Source organism: Aphidius gifuensis, linkage group LG6, assembly GCF_014905175.1.
Source record: "Aphidius gifuensis isolate YNYX2018 linkage group LG6, ASM1490517v1, whole genome shotgun sequence".
Classification (NCBI taxonomy): domain Eukaryota; kingdom Metazoa; phylum Arthropoda; class Insecta; order Hymenoptera; family Braconidae; genus Aphidius; species Aphidius gifuensis.
Genome location: NC_057793.1, coordinates 13,009,921 through 13,028,430, shown reverse-complemented (window position 1 = coordinate 13,028,430; position 18,510 = coordinate 13,009,921). Strand labels below are relative to the sequence as shown.

Below are 18,510 nucleotides of genomic sequence, written 5' to 3'. Positions count from 1 at the left end.
TATTTTTTTTTTTTTTGCAAGCTAATGGAACTTTTTCCTGGCATTGCCTGGCATTCCATGATGTTCCTTAGAACCTGTCAAAACCCTCCTACCCCACATATCATGTGTATTATCTCATTTTTTTATAATAATTTTTGGATTATTTAAATAAAATATATACAATCATTAGTCGTTGATTGTGTCCAATAAATATTAATAAATTCATGAAATTACATATTATGTTGACATATTGCTTTTGGGCGCAAAATATGTGTACAATGGTGGATTAGGCAAAATGGCGTCAGTAAAATAGTTTAAAAAGTAAAATAGAGAGGCGCTTTTAATGTCTGATACATGGCGTATGATAATGGAGATGTATGATACTGCTGTATGATACACCGGTATCATACCTACCCAACACTGCTCGAAGTCTCGAACTAATATTTCGAGTTTGAAGCGCCCGTATATTACAACAGTAAATTTTAGACCCCGATTACTTTTCTACAGTGTCGGGTAGGTAAGATACCTTGGTATCTTACACATGTAAGATACCGTATCTTACATCATCGGTTTCATACATCGAGGTATCTTACATTGCGTTCCCAGCGCCTTCTACGAATAAAAGTGGAACCTTCGTGCTACAATTTTTTTTTATTTGATAAATACATGTAATTCATTTATTAAATAAATAAAAATTCCAAAAACAAGCAGTAGCTAAGGAAAAAGTGTAGCTAAGGAATTAATGTTGCTTAAAAAAGAATTTCTTTGGCAACTGTAATTCCTTAGCTCCATCTTTTCCTTAGCTACTATTTTTCCTTGGGATTTTTATTTATTTAAAAAATTAGTTATTTGAAATTAAAGCAACATTAATTCCTTGAAACATAATTTTTTGGCAACATTAATTTCTTAGCTACATCTTTTTCTTAGCTACTGCTTTTCCTTGGACATTTTAATTTATTTAATAAATAGAATTACATGCATTTTATTTTTTAAATAAATAAAAATCCCAAGGAAAAATAGTAGCTAAGGAAAAGATGGAGCTAAGAAATTACAGTTGCCAAAGAAATTCTTTTTTAAGCAACATTAATTCCTTAGCTACATCTTTTCCTTAGCTACTGCTTTTTCTTGGACATTTCCATCTTTTAAAAATAAAATGACATGTATATTATTTATTTAATAAATAGAAAATGTCCGAGGAAAAGCAGTAGCTAAGGAAAGGATGGAGCTAAGAAATTAATGTTGCCAAAAAATTATGTTTCAAGCAACATTAATTCCTTCAAACTAGTTTTCCTTGATATTATATATATTATATAACAAATAAATTACATGTACCAATATATATCGAGCAATAAGAACTAATTGTCGAGTCGACAGTCAATAAGAATGTTCAAAATGGCGTCAGAGGTATCTTACAGTTTCTTACAGTATCTTACAGTATCTTACTGTAAGTGTATGAAACCTCAAAAATCGACCATTTACCCAACACTGCTTTTCTATAATAGTGACAGTTGATGTTTTTTTTTAGTAAACAAAAAGAAATAATATGAGTCTGTTATTTTTTTTCCTTATCAATATTAAGTGATTAATTTATTATTGCGATAAGAAAAATGGCAAATAAAACACTGAAATCCGCCGTCTTGAAATACCGAACCGAACGACGGTTTTGGAAATTTGGACATGAAGACTAGAGACCTCTAGTCTTCATGGTTTTGGAACGCTTGCCCCATGGAATTTATAGTCCGTAGGTGTGTTGCAAAAAACCTGAACAGAACCATATATTACAAATATACGTTCAATGGTAGTCCTTGAGACCCAGAACACGTTGCATCTATTGGCTTCCGTTTTAATGTCCTGCCGTCCACAGGTAAGCCAGGTGAAAATTTGAACAACTCTTCCACACATAATTTTCTATCGAGTACTTTTAATTTTATTGTATTAACTTAATTTTAAAATGGCTGCCTTATGAATTACCATCCGGCCGAGATATTTATTTTTGAAAATTGAAAAAAACACGAATTTTAAAACACGTTATAAATGGCAGCCGAGCTAGGTTATTTTTTTTCAATGTATTTGAAATATAAAAAAAAATTTGCTGCCAAAAAAATAATTGTTAAAGTGGTTAAAAAAATTATTAAAAATTAAATTATAAAATTTAAATTGTCGAGTAATGCGGGGGCTGAGCGGTATGGGGATTACAGAGTCGCGCGAGAATAATAGAGTGGTGGGGAGTTTGGCAGTCAGCTTGGAGCATGGAGGTGTATATGGGGTGCGTTCCGTGGCTATCCAGTCCGTACGAACTTCAAAATGGCGGAGTTTGGAAATCTTTTGATCATTTGTTGTGGTAGATCTGATTTTTTTTATTTAAAAACAATCTGATCAAATTTGACATTAGCCAATTTATTTGACAGATTTGAATTAACTAATTAGAAACTTTGCCAACTTAAACCTAAAAAAATAGTAATACTTAATATTTTAAATTTTTATAAATCTCTGGCCTTCTCTCTGGCTATAGTGATGTATCATAGTAACTTTTAACATTATTAGGATTTTCATTTTTTTCGTCGCCATTTTGAAGTTCGTACGGACTGGATAGCCACGGAACCATGGAGGAAAACTCCATGGTCTCTAGTCTTCATGATTTTGTCCCATTTGGCCTATCCCCCACTACAGGGAGTTGACTCGCCTTCTTTCTAGTCTTCTTGGGACTACTAAATACGGAGCTGCGTGAACCTGGCACCCCACTTTATCGTAGAGACTTGTAGTATGGCTCATTTTGAAGGTCGTAATTTGTAGTAATTTGTAGTAAAAAGGGTTTAATTTGTAGTTCAAAAATTGAGGGTGAAAAAAGGGTTAAAAGGTACTTTCTTCAAAAATTGACTTAGAGCGATGAGAGTAGGGCCAAAACGTTCGTTGGAATTTGTAGTAATTTGTAGTAAAAAGAGTTTAATTTGTAGTTCAAAAATTAGGTGTGAAAAAAGGGTTAAAATGTACTTTCGCAGAAAATTGAAGAAAAATAGTAATGAAGAGGTCAAATAGCTTTCTTAGAATTTGTAGTAATTTGTAGTGAACAAATTTTAATTTTAAGTAAAAATAAGCAATAGACACAAAAAAAATATTTTTTTTTTTGGAGCAATAATCATGATAAAATTGCATAACTTTTTTGTTGACAACCAGAAAAAAATTACGAGTAAAATAAATGGAGAAAAAATCGTGAAAAATATGAATATATTTTTACTAAACCAGTTTCCCAAAAAAACAAAGTCAAAAAAGTGGAAAAAAAAATTTTTTTTTTACTCCAAAATATTGAATACTAAATATTTTTTTTATTTATTGACCAAAAAACAAACTAAAATATTGGATAGATAGGAAAACATCCTAGCTAATTTGTAGTGAAGAAATTAGAATTTGTAGTTGAACCATTTGTCCGGAAAAATTAATTCTCTCATATAATATCTTAAAAAATTATTGCGTAACTTTTTTATTTATTGACCAAAATTCAAACTAAAATATTAAATAGATAGGGAAACATCCTAGCTAATTTGTAGTGAAGAATTTAGAATTTGTAGTTGAACCATTTGTCCGGAAAAATTAATTCTCTCATATAATACCTTCATAAATTATTGCGTAACTTTCTTATTTATTGACTAAAATTTAAACTAAAATATTAAATAGATAGGGAAACATCCTAGCTAATTTGTAGTGAAGAAATTAGAATTTGTAGTTGAACCATTTGTCCGGAAAAATTAATTCTCTCATATAATACCTTCATAAATTATTGCGTAACTTTCTTATTTATTGACCAAAATTCAAACTAAAATATTGAGTAGAGAGGGAAACATCCTAGCTATTTTGTAGTAAAGAAATTAGAATTTGTAGTTGAACCATTTGTCCGGAAAAATTAATTCTCTCATATAATACCTTCATAAATTATTGCGTAACTTTCTTATTTATTGACCAAAATTCAAACTAAAATATTGAGTAGAGAGGGAAACATCCTAGCTATTTTGTAGTGAAGAAATTAGAATTTGTAGTTGAACCATTTGTCCGGAAAAATTAATTCTCTGACATATTCCCTTAATAAAATATTGCGTAACTTTTTTATTTATTGACCAAAATTCAAACTAAAATATTGAGTAGATAGGGAAACATCCTAGCTAATTTGTAGTGAAGAAATTAGAATTTGTAGTTGAACTATTTGTCCGGAAAAATTAATTCTCTCATATAATACCTTCATAAATTATTGCGTAAATTTCTTATTTATTGACCAAAATTCAAACTAAAATATTGAGTAGATAGGGAAACATCCTAGCTAATTTGTAGTGAAGAAATTAGAGTTTGTAGTTGAACCATTTGTCCGGAAAAATTAATTCTCTCATATAATACTTTAATAAATTATTGCGTAACTTTTTTATTTATTGACTAAAATTGAAACTAAATCTCTGAATAGATAGGGAAACATCCTAGCTAATTTGTAGTGGAGGAATTAGAATTTTTAGTTGTACCATTTGTCCGGAAAAATTATTTTTCTGACATATTCCCTTAATAAAATATTGCGTAACTTTTTTCTCAAATGGTTCAACTACAAATTCTAATTCCTTCACTACAAATTAGCTTGGATGTTTCCCTATCTATTCAATATTTTAGTTTGAATTTTGGTCAATAAATAAAAAAGTTACGCAATAATTTCTTAAGGTATTATATGAGAGAATTAATTTTTCCGGACAAATGGTTCAACTACAAATTCTAAATTCTTCACTACAAATTAGCTAGGATGTTTCCCTATCTATTTAATATTTTAGTTTGAATTTTGGTCAATAAATAAAAAAGTTACGCAATAATTTTTTAAGATATTATATGAGAGAATTAATTTTTCCGGACAAATGGTTCAACTACAAATTCTAATTTCTTCACTACAAATTAGCTAGGATGTTTTCCTATCTATCCAATATTTTAGTTTGTTTTTTGGTCAATAAATAAAAAAAATATTTAGTATTCAATATTTTAGAGTAAAAAAAAAATTTTTTTTTCCACTTTTTTGACTTTGTTTTTTTGGGAAACTGGTTTAGTAAAAATATATTCATATTTTTCACGATTTTTTCTCCATTTATTTTACTCGTAATTTTTTTCTGGTTGTCAACAAAAAAGTTCAATTCCAAAAAAATATTTTTATTATTTTCTAACTTAAAAGTTCACTTTACTACAAATTCTAAGAAAGCTATTTGACCTCTTCATTACTATTTTTTCAATTTTCTGCGAAAGTACATTTTAACCCTTTTTCACACCTAATTTTTGAACTACACTCTTTTTACTACAAATTACTACAAATTCCAACGAACGTTTTGGCACTCTATCTAAGTCAATTTTTGAAGAAAGTACCTTTTAACCCTTTTTTCACCCTCAATTTTTGAACTACAAATTAAACCCTTTTCACTACAAATTACTACAAATTAAGACCTTCAAAATGAGCCATACTACAAGTCTCTACGATAAAGTGGGGTGCCAGGTTCACGCAGCTTGAATACGGGTGCTGTAAAGTGAAAAAAATTTAGGCATGAGGGGGTGCTATAATTTTTTTATTTAATATGCGTTTGTAGGTACCCTTGTGAACCCAAAACGTCGCCCGGTCATGCGATTTAAAAACAACCTTAATAGTTTAGATACGTATAACGTATTTTAACATTAAACATACGTATCTTAACCGTTAAAATATGTATGGTATCTTAATTGTTAAGATATCTCGGTTTACGTATCTTAATAGTTAACATACGCATGTGAACTATTAAAATACGTATGTTTGATGTTAACATATCATATCTTTAATGTAAACTTATCAGCCACCACCAATTTAAACATGGCATATGTTAACATTAAAATAATGCAAGAAAGTTTGTGACTATGTACCATGATAAAATTCATTTTTTTGTTTTTTTTTTTAAATGTAATTTTTGAGGTTCAAAAGAACTAAATACGTGTGGATCAGTGTGGGCCACAAACCCAAAAATCATGACCTGCCCTGGCGGACACACAAGAGCAATTCATTAGCTATTATAGAATGATTTCGGCGCTTTTACAAGAACGAATCAATAGCTATCCAAGAGCAAATTAAAATTAATATTACGGAACCCCTAATTATAATATGAACCATTAAATACCATAATAAAATATTAGAATATTCTATTGACAGTTTAGACACATTAATTTAACGTAAATTATCTTTCATTATTGATAATTTATACGATTCAAAAACATAGAATTAAGAGGTTAGGGAGCGAGCTGTCAAACAGATATTTTCAGACACAAAACACAAGACCTCCAATAGCGGTAATTTATGAAAACTTACCACTAAAAGTACACCTAGTCTGCGCAGTATCCAATCCATAGCAAAACAAGAGCAAAACATGAACAAAACCAGAACGTTCCAATAGCAAAACAAGAGCGAAACAAGAACAAAAAAAAAATCATAAAAATTAATAAAATAGTTTATCAATAAGTTTATTTATTAATTTTGTAGTTTTCTTCGCTTCTATTGCTATTCATATTTGAAATTAGTGTACTTTATATATATATATATAATATATATATATATTTTCTTTTGGTTAAAATGACTAAATAATAATGATAAATATGATAAAATGACATACACTTATCAACAAAAGGATTAATTTATTAATTTTCATGATTTTTTTTTGTTCTTGTTTCGCTCTTGTTTTGCTATTGATTTGTTTTTGATTTTAGTGGTAAGTTTTCATAAATTACCGCTATTGGAGGTCTTGTGTTTTGTGTCTGAAATCTGTTTGACAGCTCGCTCCCTAACCTCTTAATTAGGGTTACCATATCTCGAAAAAGCCAAATCAGGACATTTTCCTCCCACTCCAAAATTTTACCCCCTCCACCTATAAATTTATGTTTCAAGTAGATAATCATAACAATTCATTTATTTTGATTATATGTTATTTATTCACTTGTTTTCTTTTAATTATTCAATAATTATTCATCAAAATTACACAAACAATAGAAAAATTTTTTACAGTAGTTAATTTCTTTGTCTAAATTAATTCATCAAAAATAAATTGGTAAGCGAAATCCTTTCGTTAGGCTTTTTTGTTATAGCTTTTAAGTTGTTAAATTAATAATTATTTAAACAAACTGAAAGCTATGAGAAAAATGGCTAAGGAAGGAAGTTGCTTACCAATTAATTTTTGAAGAATTAATTTGGCTAAAGAAAATAATTAGCGAGCTACATTCTTTTCTTAGCAACTTGACAATATAGCTTTTTATTTATTCAAACAAATTAAAAGCTATAGGAAAAATGGCTAAGAAATAGATGTTGCTTACCAATTAATTGTCAATAGCCTTTTATCTATTTAAACAACCCTGGTGGAAAAAATCTCTCCGGATTTCGACGTAATTGAGACTTCCAGAGATATTTACAGAGTAATCTCCAGACTATTTTCATAATATCTCCGGATTTTTTCCGGAATTTTGCTTAAAACCAACAAAAAATAGAAAAATCAATAAAAGAACCAGAAATAAGAGTTTACATACGAAATATAAAAACCGAATTTTCTTCCAAAAAAATCCGGAGAAAATCCGAATAAATTCCGGATTAATATCTCCGGTAGTCTCAATTGTGAATTGCGTAGAAAATTCGGAGAAATCCGGAAAAAATCCGGATAAATTATTTCTACCAGGGAAATTGAAAGCTATAGAAAAAATGGCTAAGGAAAGGATGTTGCTTACCAATTAATTTTTGAAGAATCAATTTAGCTAAAAAATTTAACTGGCAAGCCACATCCTTTCTTTAGCCATTTGTTAATAGCTTTTTATTTATTTAAACAAATTATAAGCTGTAAAAAAAATGGCTAAGGGAAGGATGTGGCTTACTTATTCATTTTTAAAAAATTAATTTAGCTAAAGAAATTAAGGTTTATAGATAAATTTTAAAAAATTATCAAATTTTTATAGTTTCTTCTAAATTAACGGTTTGAAAAAAATTTGGCAAAGTTCGAGAAAATTTGACAAATTTTGTCTAATTTTGACGAATTTTATCAAATGTATTCAAAATTTTTCAAAGAAAAATAAATTATTACAATTGACAAAATTTGACAAATATTGCCAAAAGTTGACAAAATTTATCAAAAATAGAAATTATTTTAATTGACAAAATTTGACAGAAAAAAATTGACAAAATTTGTCAACATTAGACAAATTTTGACAAATTTTGTCAAATGCTTTAAAAATTTATCAAAAGAAAAAATTTATTAAAATTGACAAAATTTGCCAAAATTAGTTGAATTTTGTCAAAATTTGCCAATGTTTGCCAAAAATTGGAAATTTTCACTAATTTTGGCAAATTTTGTCAAAATTATTTTCACCAGGGTCAGCTATGATTTTTACGATACCAGTGCAGTAATATATGCTGCTGATTTCTCTCCGTGTGATACATGTAACTTATTGAACTTGAAATTTTTTTATTTTTTGCGTAGGCGAAGCCTATAGTATTAAATTCACTATATAAATTTAATCAAATGGTCATATCTCCTAAAATAATATAGATAAAAAGTTCGTATTAGAACCAAATTAAAAGTTGCGAAAAATGCTATAATCGGGTATACGAGATAAATTATTATAATTATTTATTTATTAGCTATCAACAAAAGAAGAATTTTCAAAAATTTTAAACAGCAAATATTAAGAAAACTAAAGACAAATCGTGGATGCGATTATTTGCCTAAACATTTAAAATTGTAAAATCTATATAATTAAGAGATAGTTTTTTTTTTGCTATTGTTAGAAATTTATTAATTAACGAAAAAACAAAATTTCTGTTTTTTCATAACTCGTATAACTTTTTAAAAAATTAACTTATATACTTCCATTTGCTCTCAAACTGTTGGTCTTCTAAATACTGAGAGCCACAGTGTCTTGATAAAAAACGCTCCGAATTCGCGTTAATTAGTTATCAACAGTTGTTTTTAATAATAAGTAGTGTCTGGTATGTTCTAATAAAAAAATAGCCATGAAGGATTGCTTTTAACGATTTTTTAGAAGAGAGTGTGGTTTTCAGAAATTTAATCAGGAATTTTTCGGGCTTTACAAAATTTTTTTATGTTTATTTGTTCAAAAGTTATGGAAGGTATAAACAACTAACAATTTAAATTTTAACACTGTTTTTTGACAAAAAAGGGATGCGTGTATGCGTAAAAGTTTCTTTACTGTGGTTATAATTTGCTTGATCAATAAAATAGTTATTTAAATTATCACATTATTGAAAAAAAAAAAAAAAAATTTTGTGAGCCATCTAGACTCGTGGGTTTATTATGTGTAAACATCTTCGGCGTGTTGTTGTGATTAATCGAAATAATAATAAGTACACATTTAAACAAATTTTACGGAGGTGGGGCCTTACGTATTGAAATCACTCTCAAAAAATAAATAATGTTCATATCTTCTAAACTATTTAAGATAGAGAGTTTGAAATAGGTTTAAATTAAAGATATTGAAAAGATCTACAGCCAAGGATATAAAAGAAAAAAAATGGATTATTATGTTACGTACCAAGTTGAAAAATTAAAATTTAACTATGAAATAACAAGAAAAAGAAAGAATATGTAAAATCAACATTAAATAACCAAATAATCATAGAATAATTAAAATAAATCAACTTGGTATTTCACGTTAAAATTAAAAATCCTCTTATTTTGTTATTCCCTACAGGGTAACGGGTTAGGAGGGAATGTGTATGATTGTAGATGTACCTTGATGTAAGAATAATCCTAAACAATTGTTGAGAGCGTGTCAATCTGGATGGTCGCCTGTTGATGTTTGTAGTCTCGAATAATCCAAATGGTAAATTAAACTCGAAGCACAGAAAACAACACCCCGGAGAAATGTCACAGTCAATAATTTTTATATAGGATTAGGGAAGGTTAAATAACACAGGAAATAATAATTTATCACAAGAATTAATTAGTTTAAATTCACTCGAAAAATGTTATTTATTTGAAACGTAAAAGTTCAATTGATTTTATTTAATTTTTATCAGATGTAATTGATTTAATTTTAATCTTAATTTTGAATTTTTAATTTAGTTTCAATGATTTGAATAGAACGAAAGTTGTCGCAAGAGTGAAGCTCCTTAAAAATTATAAATAATAATTCCCATAAAAATTAAATTAAAAAGTAGGGATGATCTTAGGTGGTAACATCTTTGACCAATCAAAATTGATGGTTCTCATGATAGTCAGCATTTAATTGTTGCTGAGATATTATTCTAAATAATTAATAAATTCCACGGATGTTAAATACCGAGTTGCTGATTTAAAAATGCAACTGCGGCTTGAGAAAATAAAATTTAAAATGAAAAATTATATTGAAAAGGTAAATAATATTTAAATAAAAAATGTCCATGATGCTAAAAGTGAAATATAATTATTAAAAATAAAAAGAAAAAATTTATGTGCTACTCGATATTGTTCTATATCCCTTGAATTTACCAAATATTATTTATTAATTAATTATTTTTAAATATTAAAATACCAGTACGTAACAATTAGTTAATTAATTGTTGATAAAAATAGATAATGAAAAAATTTTAAAATCGAAATATTAAGAAAACTAAGAACAAATCATGGATGGAATTTTTTGCCAGGATGGTTATTTTTTAAAACTCTAGAAGATTACGATTTTTTTTTTTTTATTGTTGCTAGAAATTTGTTAATTAACAGAATATCAGAATTTGTGTTTTTTTAGACACTTCATAACTTTTTTAAAAATTATCTCACAGAGTTCTATTTGGTCTTAAAAATTTCCTCATCAAAATCTCTACAGCCAAAGCTATATTTAAAAATATCAAAACCACCCATTTTCAGTTGTAAGGCAATTGTTTATAATAATAGGTGTCATCGTGAACTTTGTAATGAATGAAGGGCCTTCAAAAAGTTGGACTTGGAATTTCTATCATATCCTTGGCTGTGGCAATTTTTATAAAGAATTTTTTGAATGCAACATAATTTTTTTGCGTTTATTTATTCAAAAGTTATCGGGTGTCCAAACAATTACCAACTTATTATTTACAACAATTTTTTCTAAATAAAAAGTTTGTACGCATGCGCCAATCAAAAAATATATTTCGATCGGTAAGTCGGTATTTCTTTTCATCGATCTTTTATTTAAATAGTAAGAATAAAATTTAAAAAAATAAAAATAGAAAAAGTTTTTGATCTAAGTAGAAAAATAAGATAACTGTTAACTTTTTTAAATTTTTTTAGAAATTAAATTACAGCTAGAGAAGAAACAACAAATATATACACGGTGTTCCGTAAATGGCGCACACAGTGTATACGGTGAGATAGAGCATAAAATTTTAAACCGAAAATGTTTTTAGAGCTAAGCTCTAGGACTCTTCGTTTTCAAGTTATTAATTTTTCAAGTCTTCCAATCAAAACACAGCGTTGGGCATTATTATTATTATGTGTGTCAAAAAAAACACGTGTTTAATTAGTGTGAGTGAAGATATTGACGATGAACAAATAGTATGTTATTTGTTATTTAATGAACAATGTCGACGGTAGATGTAGCTACGGAATATTTATGATACCGCATACGTCTGTCATAATTATTTAGGTTAATAAATATTATTGTGCAGATATTTTATTGTATCTACCCTAGCATAGAAATGCTTTGTCGAATTGACGTCGAGCCTGACTTGATATCGAGATAACATGTATAAGCAGAGGGAAAAATTTTTAGGTTAAACACGTTATCTCGATATTAGGTCAATTTTACCGATAAATTTCTATTAAGGCAAGGGCTCCATTAATACTGCATACAAAACCAACTTGTATGCAGTATTAATTGAAACGCATCTGGTGCTTAGTGACCAATAATATACGTCAACTTAGTATCGTATGCGGTGGCAAGATTACGATATCCGTGGCGACAAAATGTTATGACTGAAATTAGAAGGTCTTTTCGAGAGAAAAATATCGGCCGCAACAGAATTTCGATATCTCGTATACTTTTCAAAATATCGAGGGCCCAAGATATCGAAATTTTTTTTTTTGTCATTTTTTTTATAAATAAATGGTATATAAAAAAATTACTTTCAAGATCGTTTTTGGTAGTATTTTTCACGAGAAATAATATGGAATAAACAACAATATCGTATCTTCAATATTTTTCGAGATATTTAGCTTTCAAGGTGAAAAATATCGAAATTTTTTACTAATTTTTTATTATTTTGATATTTTTCACTATAAATAAATTGAAAAAAAAATAAATTATGAATGATTTTAGTAGTATTTTTTACGAGGAAAACAATGGTGATAATAGAAATTCATTATCTCTAATCGTTTTTGAAATATAAATTATTGAAAATTCAAAATATCGATAGATTTATAAACTAACGAGTTGTCACCAGAAAAAACTAGCTTTCATAGTTATATTTGGACTTAAGTTAAATATATAGCTAAGGAAAAGATGTAGCTAAGTTAAATATATAGCTAAGTGAAAAATGAAGCTGGCAAAATTATGTAGGTATTGTGTGTGTGGCTAAAATTGAGACTACGTGAAAGATGTAGCTAAGTAAAATATTTAGCTGATTGGAAAGATGCAGCTAATTGGAATATGTAGCTAAGTTAAATATATAGCTAAGTTAAATATATAGCTAATTGGAATATTTAGCTAAGGAAAAGATGTAGCTAAGGAAAAGATGTAGCTAAGGAAAAGATGTAGCTAAGTTAAATATATAGCTAAGTTAAATATATAGCTAATTGGAATATTTAGCTAATTGGAATATTTAGCTAAGGAAAAGATGTAGCTAAGTAAAAGATGTAGCTAAGTAAAAAATTCACCTGGTAAAATTATGTAGGTATTGTTTGTTTGGCTATAATTGAGACTACGTGAAATATTCAGCTAAGTAAAATATATAGCTAAGCAAAATATCTAGCTAAAGAAAAAGATGTAGCTACGTAAAAAATATAGCGACTCATCATTTTCCTGTATCCAAGTCCAAATATAACTATGAAATCTAGTTTTTTCTGGTGACATTTCGTTATTTTATAAATATATCGATGTTTTGAATTTTCAATAATTTATATTCCAAAAACGATTAGAGATAATGAATTTCTATTATCACCATTGTTTTCCTCGTAAAAATTACTACTGAAATCATTAATAAATTTATTTTTTTTTAAATTTATTTATAGTGAAAAATAGCAAAATAATAAAAAATTAGTAGAAAATTTCGATATTTTTCACCTTGAAAGCTTAATATCTCGAAAAATATTAAAGGTACGATATTGCTGTTTAATCCATATTATTCCTCATAAAAAATACTACTGAAATCGATCTTAAAGTTAAGTTTTTTATATACCATTTATTTATAAAAAAAATAACAAAAAAAAAAAATTCGATATCTTGGGCCCTCAATATCTCGAAAAGTATTCGAGATATCGAAACTGTCCTTTCTCGAAAAGAAATTTCAGCTGTCATTGTCGCCACCAGTATGCGGTAAGTATGAGTATTAAACCTGAGAAACGATGATCTCTGCATGCGGAATATATACTATAAATATAAGTTTAGTAAGAGTTGATATCGTATGCGGTAGGTATTGAACCTTACCGTACGTATGCGGTATGAAGCCATATCACTTTTAGATTGACACTCGACGTAAATACACCGCATGCGGCTATTGTTTAATTTCTGAAACTAATGACATGAATACCGCATACAATGTCGATTCGCATGCGGTATCAATTCAAACTCATATGCCGCATGCAATGTCAATAATAATCATTGATCTATGTATACCGCATACGGTTATAATTGAATTTCTAAAATTTATAAATATCGTATGCGGTTTTATTAAAAAACAATGCATCGTTTTTTAAAGTTCAATACCTACCGCATACGATATCAACTCTTACTAAACTTATATTTATAGTGAATATTCCGCATGCAGCGGTAGGTACATAACTATTAACCTCAATAATTATGACAGACGTATGCAGTATCATAAATATTCCGTAGCTACATCTACCGTCTACAGTGTTCATTAAATAACAAATAACATACTATTTGTTCATCGTCAATATCTTCACTCACACTAATTAAACACGTGTTTTTTTGAAACACATAATAATAATAATGTACAACGCTGTGTTCTGATTGGAGGACTTGAAAAATTAATAACTTGTAAACGAAGAGTCCTAGAGCTTAGCTCTAAAAACATTTTCGGTTTAAAATTTTATACTCTATTTCACCATATACACTGTGTGCGCCATTTACGAAACACCGTGTATATATGTATATAGTTAAAAATATACATATACATGTTATATTGAGGTTAGGTTGAAATGTTATCATTGTTATTTTTGTGGACAATATTGATATTCAAATAAATATTTAAAGAAAAAATAAATTATGTATAATAATAATAATGATAAATATGGTTCCGTAATTAAAAAACCCGCATTCGCCGGAGTTTTGAAAATTTTCAATTTTCAACGGGAAACGATTTCGTTAACAACATTTTTTTTCATTCATTTATAAAAATATTGTTTGTTTTTATTTCAGTTTTTTCTATTTTCATACAATTATTGTTGTTCAATAATTTTCAATAATCAATGATTTTAGAATTTATATATATCGATTTTTGTTCCTAATTGTATAATAACGATTGATAAAACACATGAAGTAGAAAAAGAAGTTTTAATAAAATTTTTTAATATATTCCGAACGACTGGTAAAAATATGTAGGTATTGTTTGTTTGGCTATATTGAGACTAAGTAAAAAATATAGCTGAGGGAAAATTTAGCTAAGGAAAAGATGTAGCTGAGGGAAAAATTAAGCTGGTAAAATTATGTAGATATAGTGTGTTTAGTTATAATTAAAACTAAGTAAAAGATTAAGTAGCTAAGTAAAAAATGTAGCTAAGGAAAAAATCTAGCTAAGGAGAAGATGTAGCTGAAGAAAAAATTAAGCCGGTAAAACTATAAAGATAGTAGTGTACTTATAAGAGTTCTGGACCACGGAAAACCGCGAGATTGTGGGTGGGATGGGTGGGTGGTATTTAAATAAATTTGGGGTAGAAAGAAAGAGAAGAGAATGAGAGAGGGGAATAAGAGAGGGGAATAAGAGAGGGGAATATGAGTGGGGAATATGAGTGGGGAGTCTTTTCGAATTTCGACCATTTTTATTATTTTTTTTTTTTTAAATTTGTGAGAAAAAAAAAAAAGTGTTTCGAAGGAGATTTGAACTCACGGACTTCGGATTTAAAATCGAGCGCGCTATCCCCAAGACCACGGCTCAATCTTATTGGATGTTGGAAGTAGAAGGTGAGTGATACTGGAAAATTCGAAAATTTGCTGAAAAGAAGAATTGTTTATTTATTTATTTAACAATTAAATAGTTGATAAAATTTTTTTCTAAATATATAATATAATTTTTCATGAACTTTTAAACATAGAGTTTTAATGCAAATTGTTTAATTATGAAAAATGTTTATATTATTTTTATTTTTCTCATACGTATTGCTTTCATGTGAAAATTAATATCAATTCCCACCGCAAGGTTTGCTGATTTGCGAAATATTTTTTTCATTTTCATTTTCATTTTTTTTTTTCTCTTCGTTTTCATCGTTTCGTGAGTGAAGTTGCAAATTTAAAGAAAAAAAAAAAAAAATATCAATGGAGTTAAATTATAGAAGAAAAATGAGTGCCTACGAAAAGGAAAGAGAGCGAGAATGGTTGTACGCTCAGCCATTGTATTTAACAAAGCAATTATTGATGAGAAAGGTTTGCTTTTGAATTTTAATTATATAATTATTGTTAAATAAAATGATATATTTAAATATTTAAAACAGGAAAATTCAAAAAAAATCTTCTTATTTTTGACCCTTAATTCCCAAACCTCGAGAAGCTATAAATAATTCAATAAAAAAAATAAATGAATAAATAAATAAACAATAAACAAATAAAAAAACAGAAAACAAATATGTGTCATAAACAAAAAAAACTAACCTAAAGAAGCTATAAATAATTCAACAAATAAATAAATAAATAAATAAATAAACAATAAACAAATAAAAAAACAGAAAACGATTATGTAGCACAAACAAAAAAAAAAAAAATACAAAAATGGGAAAAATAAATTAAATTTTAAAAAGAAAGGGAGAAAGAAAAAAAAACACACAATTAAATATATTTTTTACAATTATTTTTTTTTATTAAAAAAAAAATTATTATTATTATTATTACAATTATGAAAAAACAAAAAAAAAAATATGTTTCTTTTCCCCTTTTTCATCCTATGGTCCCTCACCATCGGAGTCATGGATGGGGTCATCTAGAGGACATGGAACGTCTGGCAGGACCCTTGCAGCACCAGTCTCTCTTTCCAACATCCCTGAAACAAAATAAATAATTTTTTAATATTTTTATCTTTTATGTTTTTTTCTTTACAGATAAATCTTTTGTTAAATAATATTAAAAATGGATCAACTCCCAGACCAGATTCACCTGAAAAATAAATTCTCTCAAGCATATGCTCAGCTTAAAGAAAATCCGAATGCTTTGGGGATTGTAAAGAACATTTGCGAAATTCGAGATTACATAAAACGTTACAATAGATCATTAGGTGGCCTCACAGGATCTAGAAAGAAAATGACTGGTGCAACAGTTGCATTGTTGACTACTTGGAAATGTAAATTAGAGCATTTCCAGAAAAAAGGCGGTATGGTTGATGAGTCTACAATACACCAAAACCATGCTGATGCTATTGATGCAAGAATCCAATGGAGTGACTTAGAAAGTGCTTTTAAAAACCAAATGAAAACTGGAATGATTATTAATATATTACATAAAAATTTAGATTTATTTCTTGAAGATGCAAAAATGATGTTGATTGATCGTTTAAAAAATGAATTAACCAAAAAGAGCGCTATTAAACTTAATACAATTTTGGTTTGTAATTTTCAAATTGTTAAACAAGAAGAAATAGAAATTGAGACAAAATATTTTAGTTTTGGATGTATGGAAATATTGCAATCATCAAATCTTGATGATATTTTATCAAATAACTTTGAGATACTTAAAGCTGATCTGGAAGAGAAAGAAATGCGTGGTTCAGGTTGGACCTTCCATGAAACTCTACATTTAGAAATAAATATAAACGAGTATGTACCTTTACGTGGTGGTTCATCAACTTTTATTGAAATGCCTGATTAGATTATAAAAACAAAATCAGTTGTAAACGTTATAAATTATAAAGATAATTATTTCTTTATTTGGAGTGTGCTAGCTGCCACGCACAAGGTTCCACATCCAAACAGAGTCACATCATATGAGAGATACATGGATGATTTAAATCTGGATGGAATAACATTTCCAATGAGTTGGTGTAAAATAAAACAATTTGAAAAAAATAACAATTTGAAAATAAATGTATATGGCATTGATAACACTGATGATTTAGATGATGAATCCAATGATGAAGAAGGCGATAGCGTTGATGATTCAAATGGTACAAATAAGAAAAAAAAAAAAGAGACGTCAAGAAAGGATTGTTCCATATTATTTGGGTAATAATGATGCATCAAATCATCCAACAATTCATCTTTCAATTATTGAAAAGCCTGAGAAAAAAGTTGATGGATTCCAAGATGAATCAGCAGATGAAGATGATGATGAAGAAGAAGAAAGTGATGAAGATTATGATGAATATGATTTTAATAATATTACAAATAAAAGAAAATTTGGTGAATTCTCAAACCATCACTTTGCTTACATTAAAAATTTATCTAGGTTAATTAGTGCACAAGTTTCAGCATATAATGGCAAAAAATTTATATGTGATCGTTGTTTATCATATTTCCATTCTCAAAAATCAATCGATTCTTAGAATCCTGCATGTAGAGAAAAGAATCAATATGCAATGGAGATGCCAACAGAAAAAAACAATATTTTAAAGTTTAAAAATTACAAATATCAGCTTCGAGTGCCTTATGTAGTATATGCTGATCTGAAAAGTATATTGGAAAAAGTAACAGATAATTCCAATAATTCGTTGAAAAAAACAATTCAACAAAAACATATTGCAAACAGTGTAGCATACTATATTAAATGTTCTTATGATAATACGCTCTCTAAATTTAAACTAAAACGAGATAAAAATTGTATTGAATGGTTTATAAAAGAGCTTGAAGAACTGGCACACAATGTTGATAATATATTGGAAAATATCAAACCAACGTATCGTATTTGGCAATAAGTCTCCATGTCTTTTCTGAATTAAACCCTCACCACTTTTTGCTGTTATTATATCAAAGTTTATCACTGGTAATTTGAGAGCTTGCTTCTCGTACTCCATCTTGATCAACACTAATTAAAAAAGTATAAAGTCAACTGTTTTATATGGAAAAAATCAGTCAATCATCAACCATGATAGAGCATACAAATAATAAAAATAATAAGAAAAATAAAAAACGTTTTGGAAAAGGAATATTAAATAAAATTATTAATAAACTACCT

General features: G+C 27.9%; 1 protein-coding gene across 2 annotated transcripts; it reads left to right on the top strand.

Annotated features, from left to right (window-relative positions):
• The first annotated feature begins 1,733 nt into the window (after positions 1–1,733).
• LOC122859523 lies at positions 1,734–18,234 on the top strand. Of its 2 annotated transcripts, none has more exons than XM_044163157.1 (2): positions 1,734–1,843; positions 16,446–18,234. In XM_044163157.1, the coding sequence occupies exon 2, from the start codon at positions 16,474–16,476 to the stop codon at positions 17,206–17,208; it is 735 nt and encodes a 244-aa protein (XP_044019092.1). In that variant the 5' UTR covers positions 1,734–1,843; positions 16,446–16,473; the 3' UTR covers positions 17,209–18,234. The 2 variants fall into 2 exon arrangements, with proteins under 2 accessions (XP_044019092.1, XP_044019091.1); XM_044163156.1 differs by lacking the exon at positions 1,734–1,843 and adding an exon at positions 15,191–15,318.
• The last annotated feature ends 276 nt before the right edge of the window (positions 18,235–18,510 follow it).

Coding starts and splice junctions, on each gene's coding strand:
- LOC122859523 (XM_044163157.1), top strand. CDS start 16,474: ATGGATCAACTCCCAGACCAGATTCACCTGAAAAATAAATTCTCTCAA.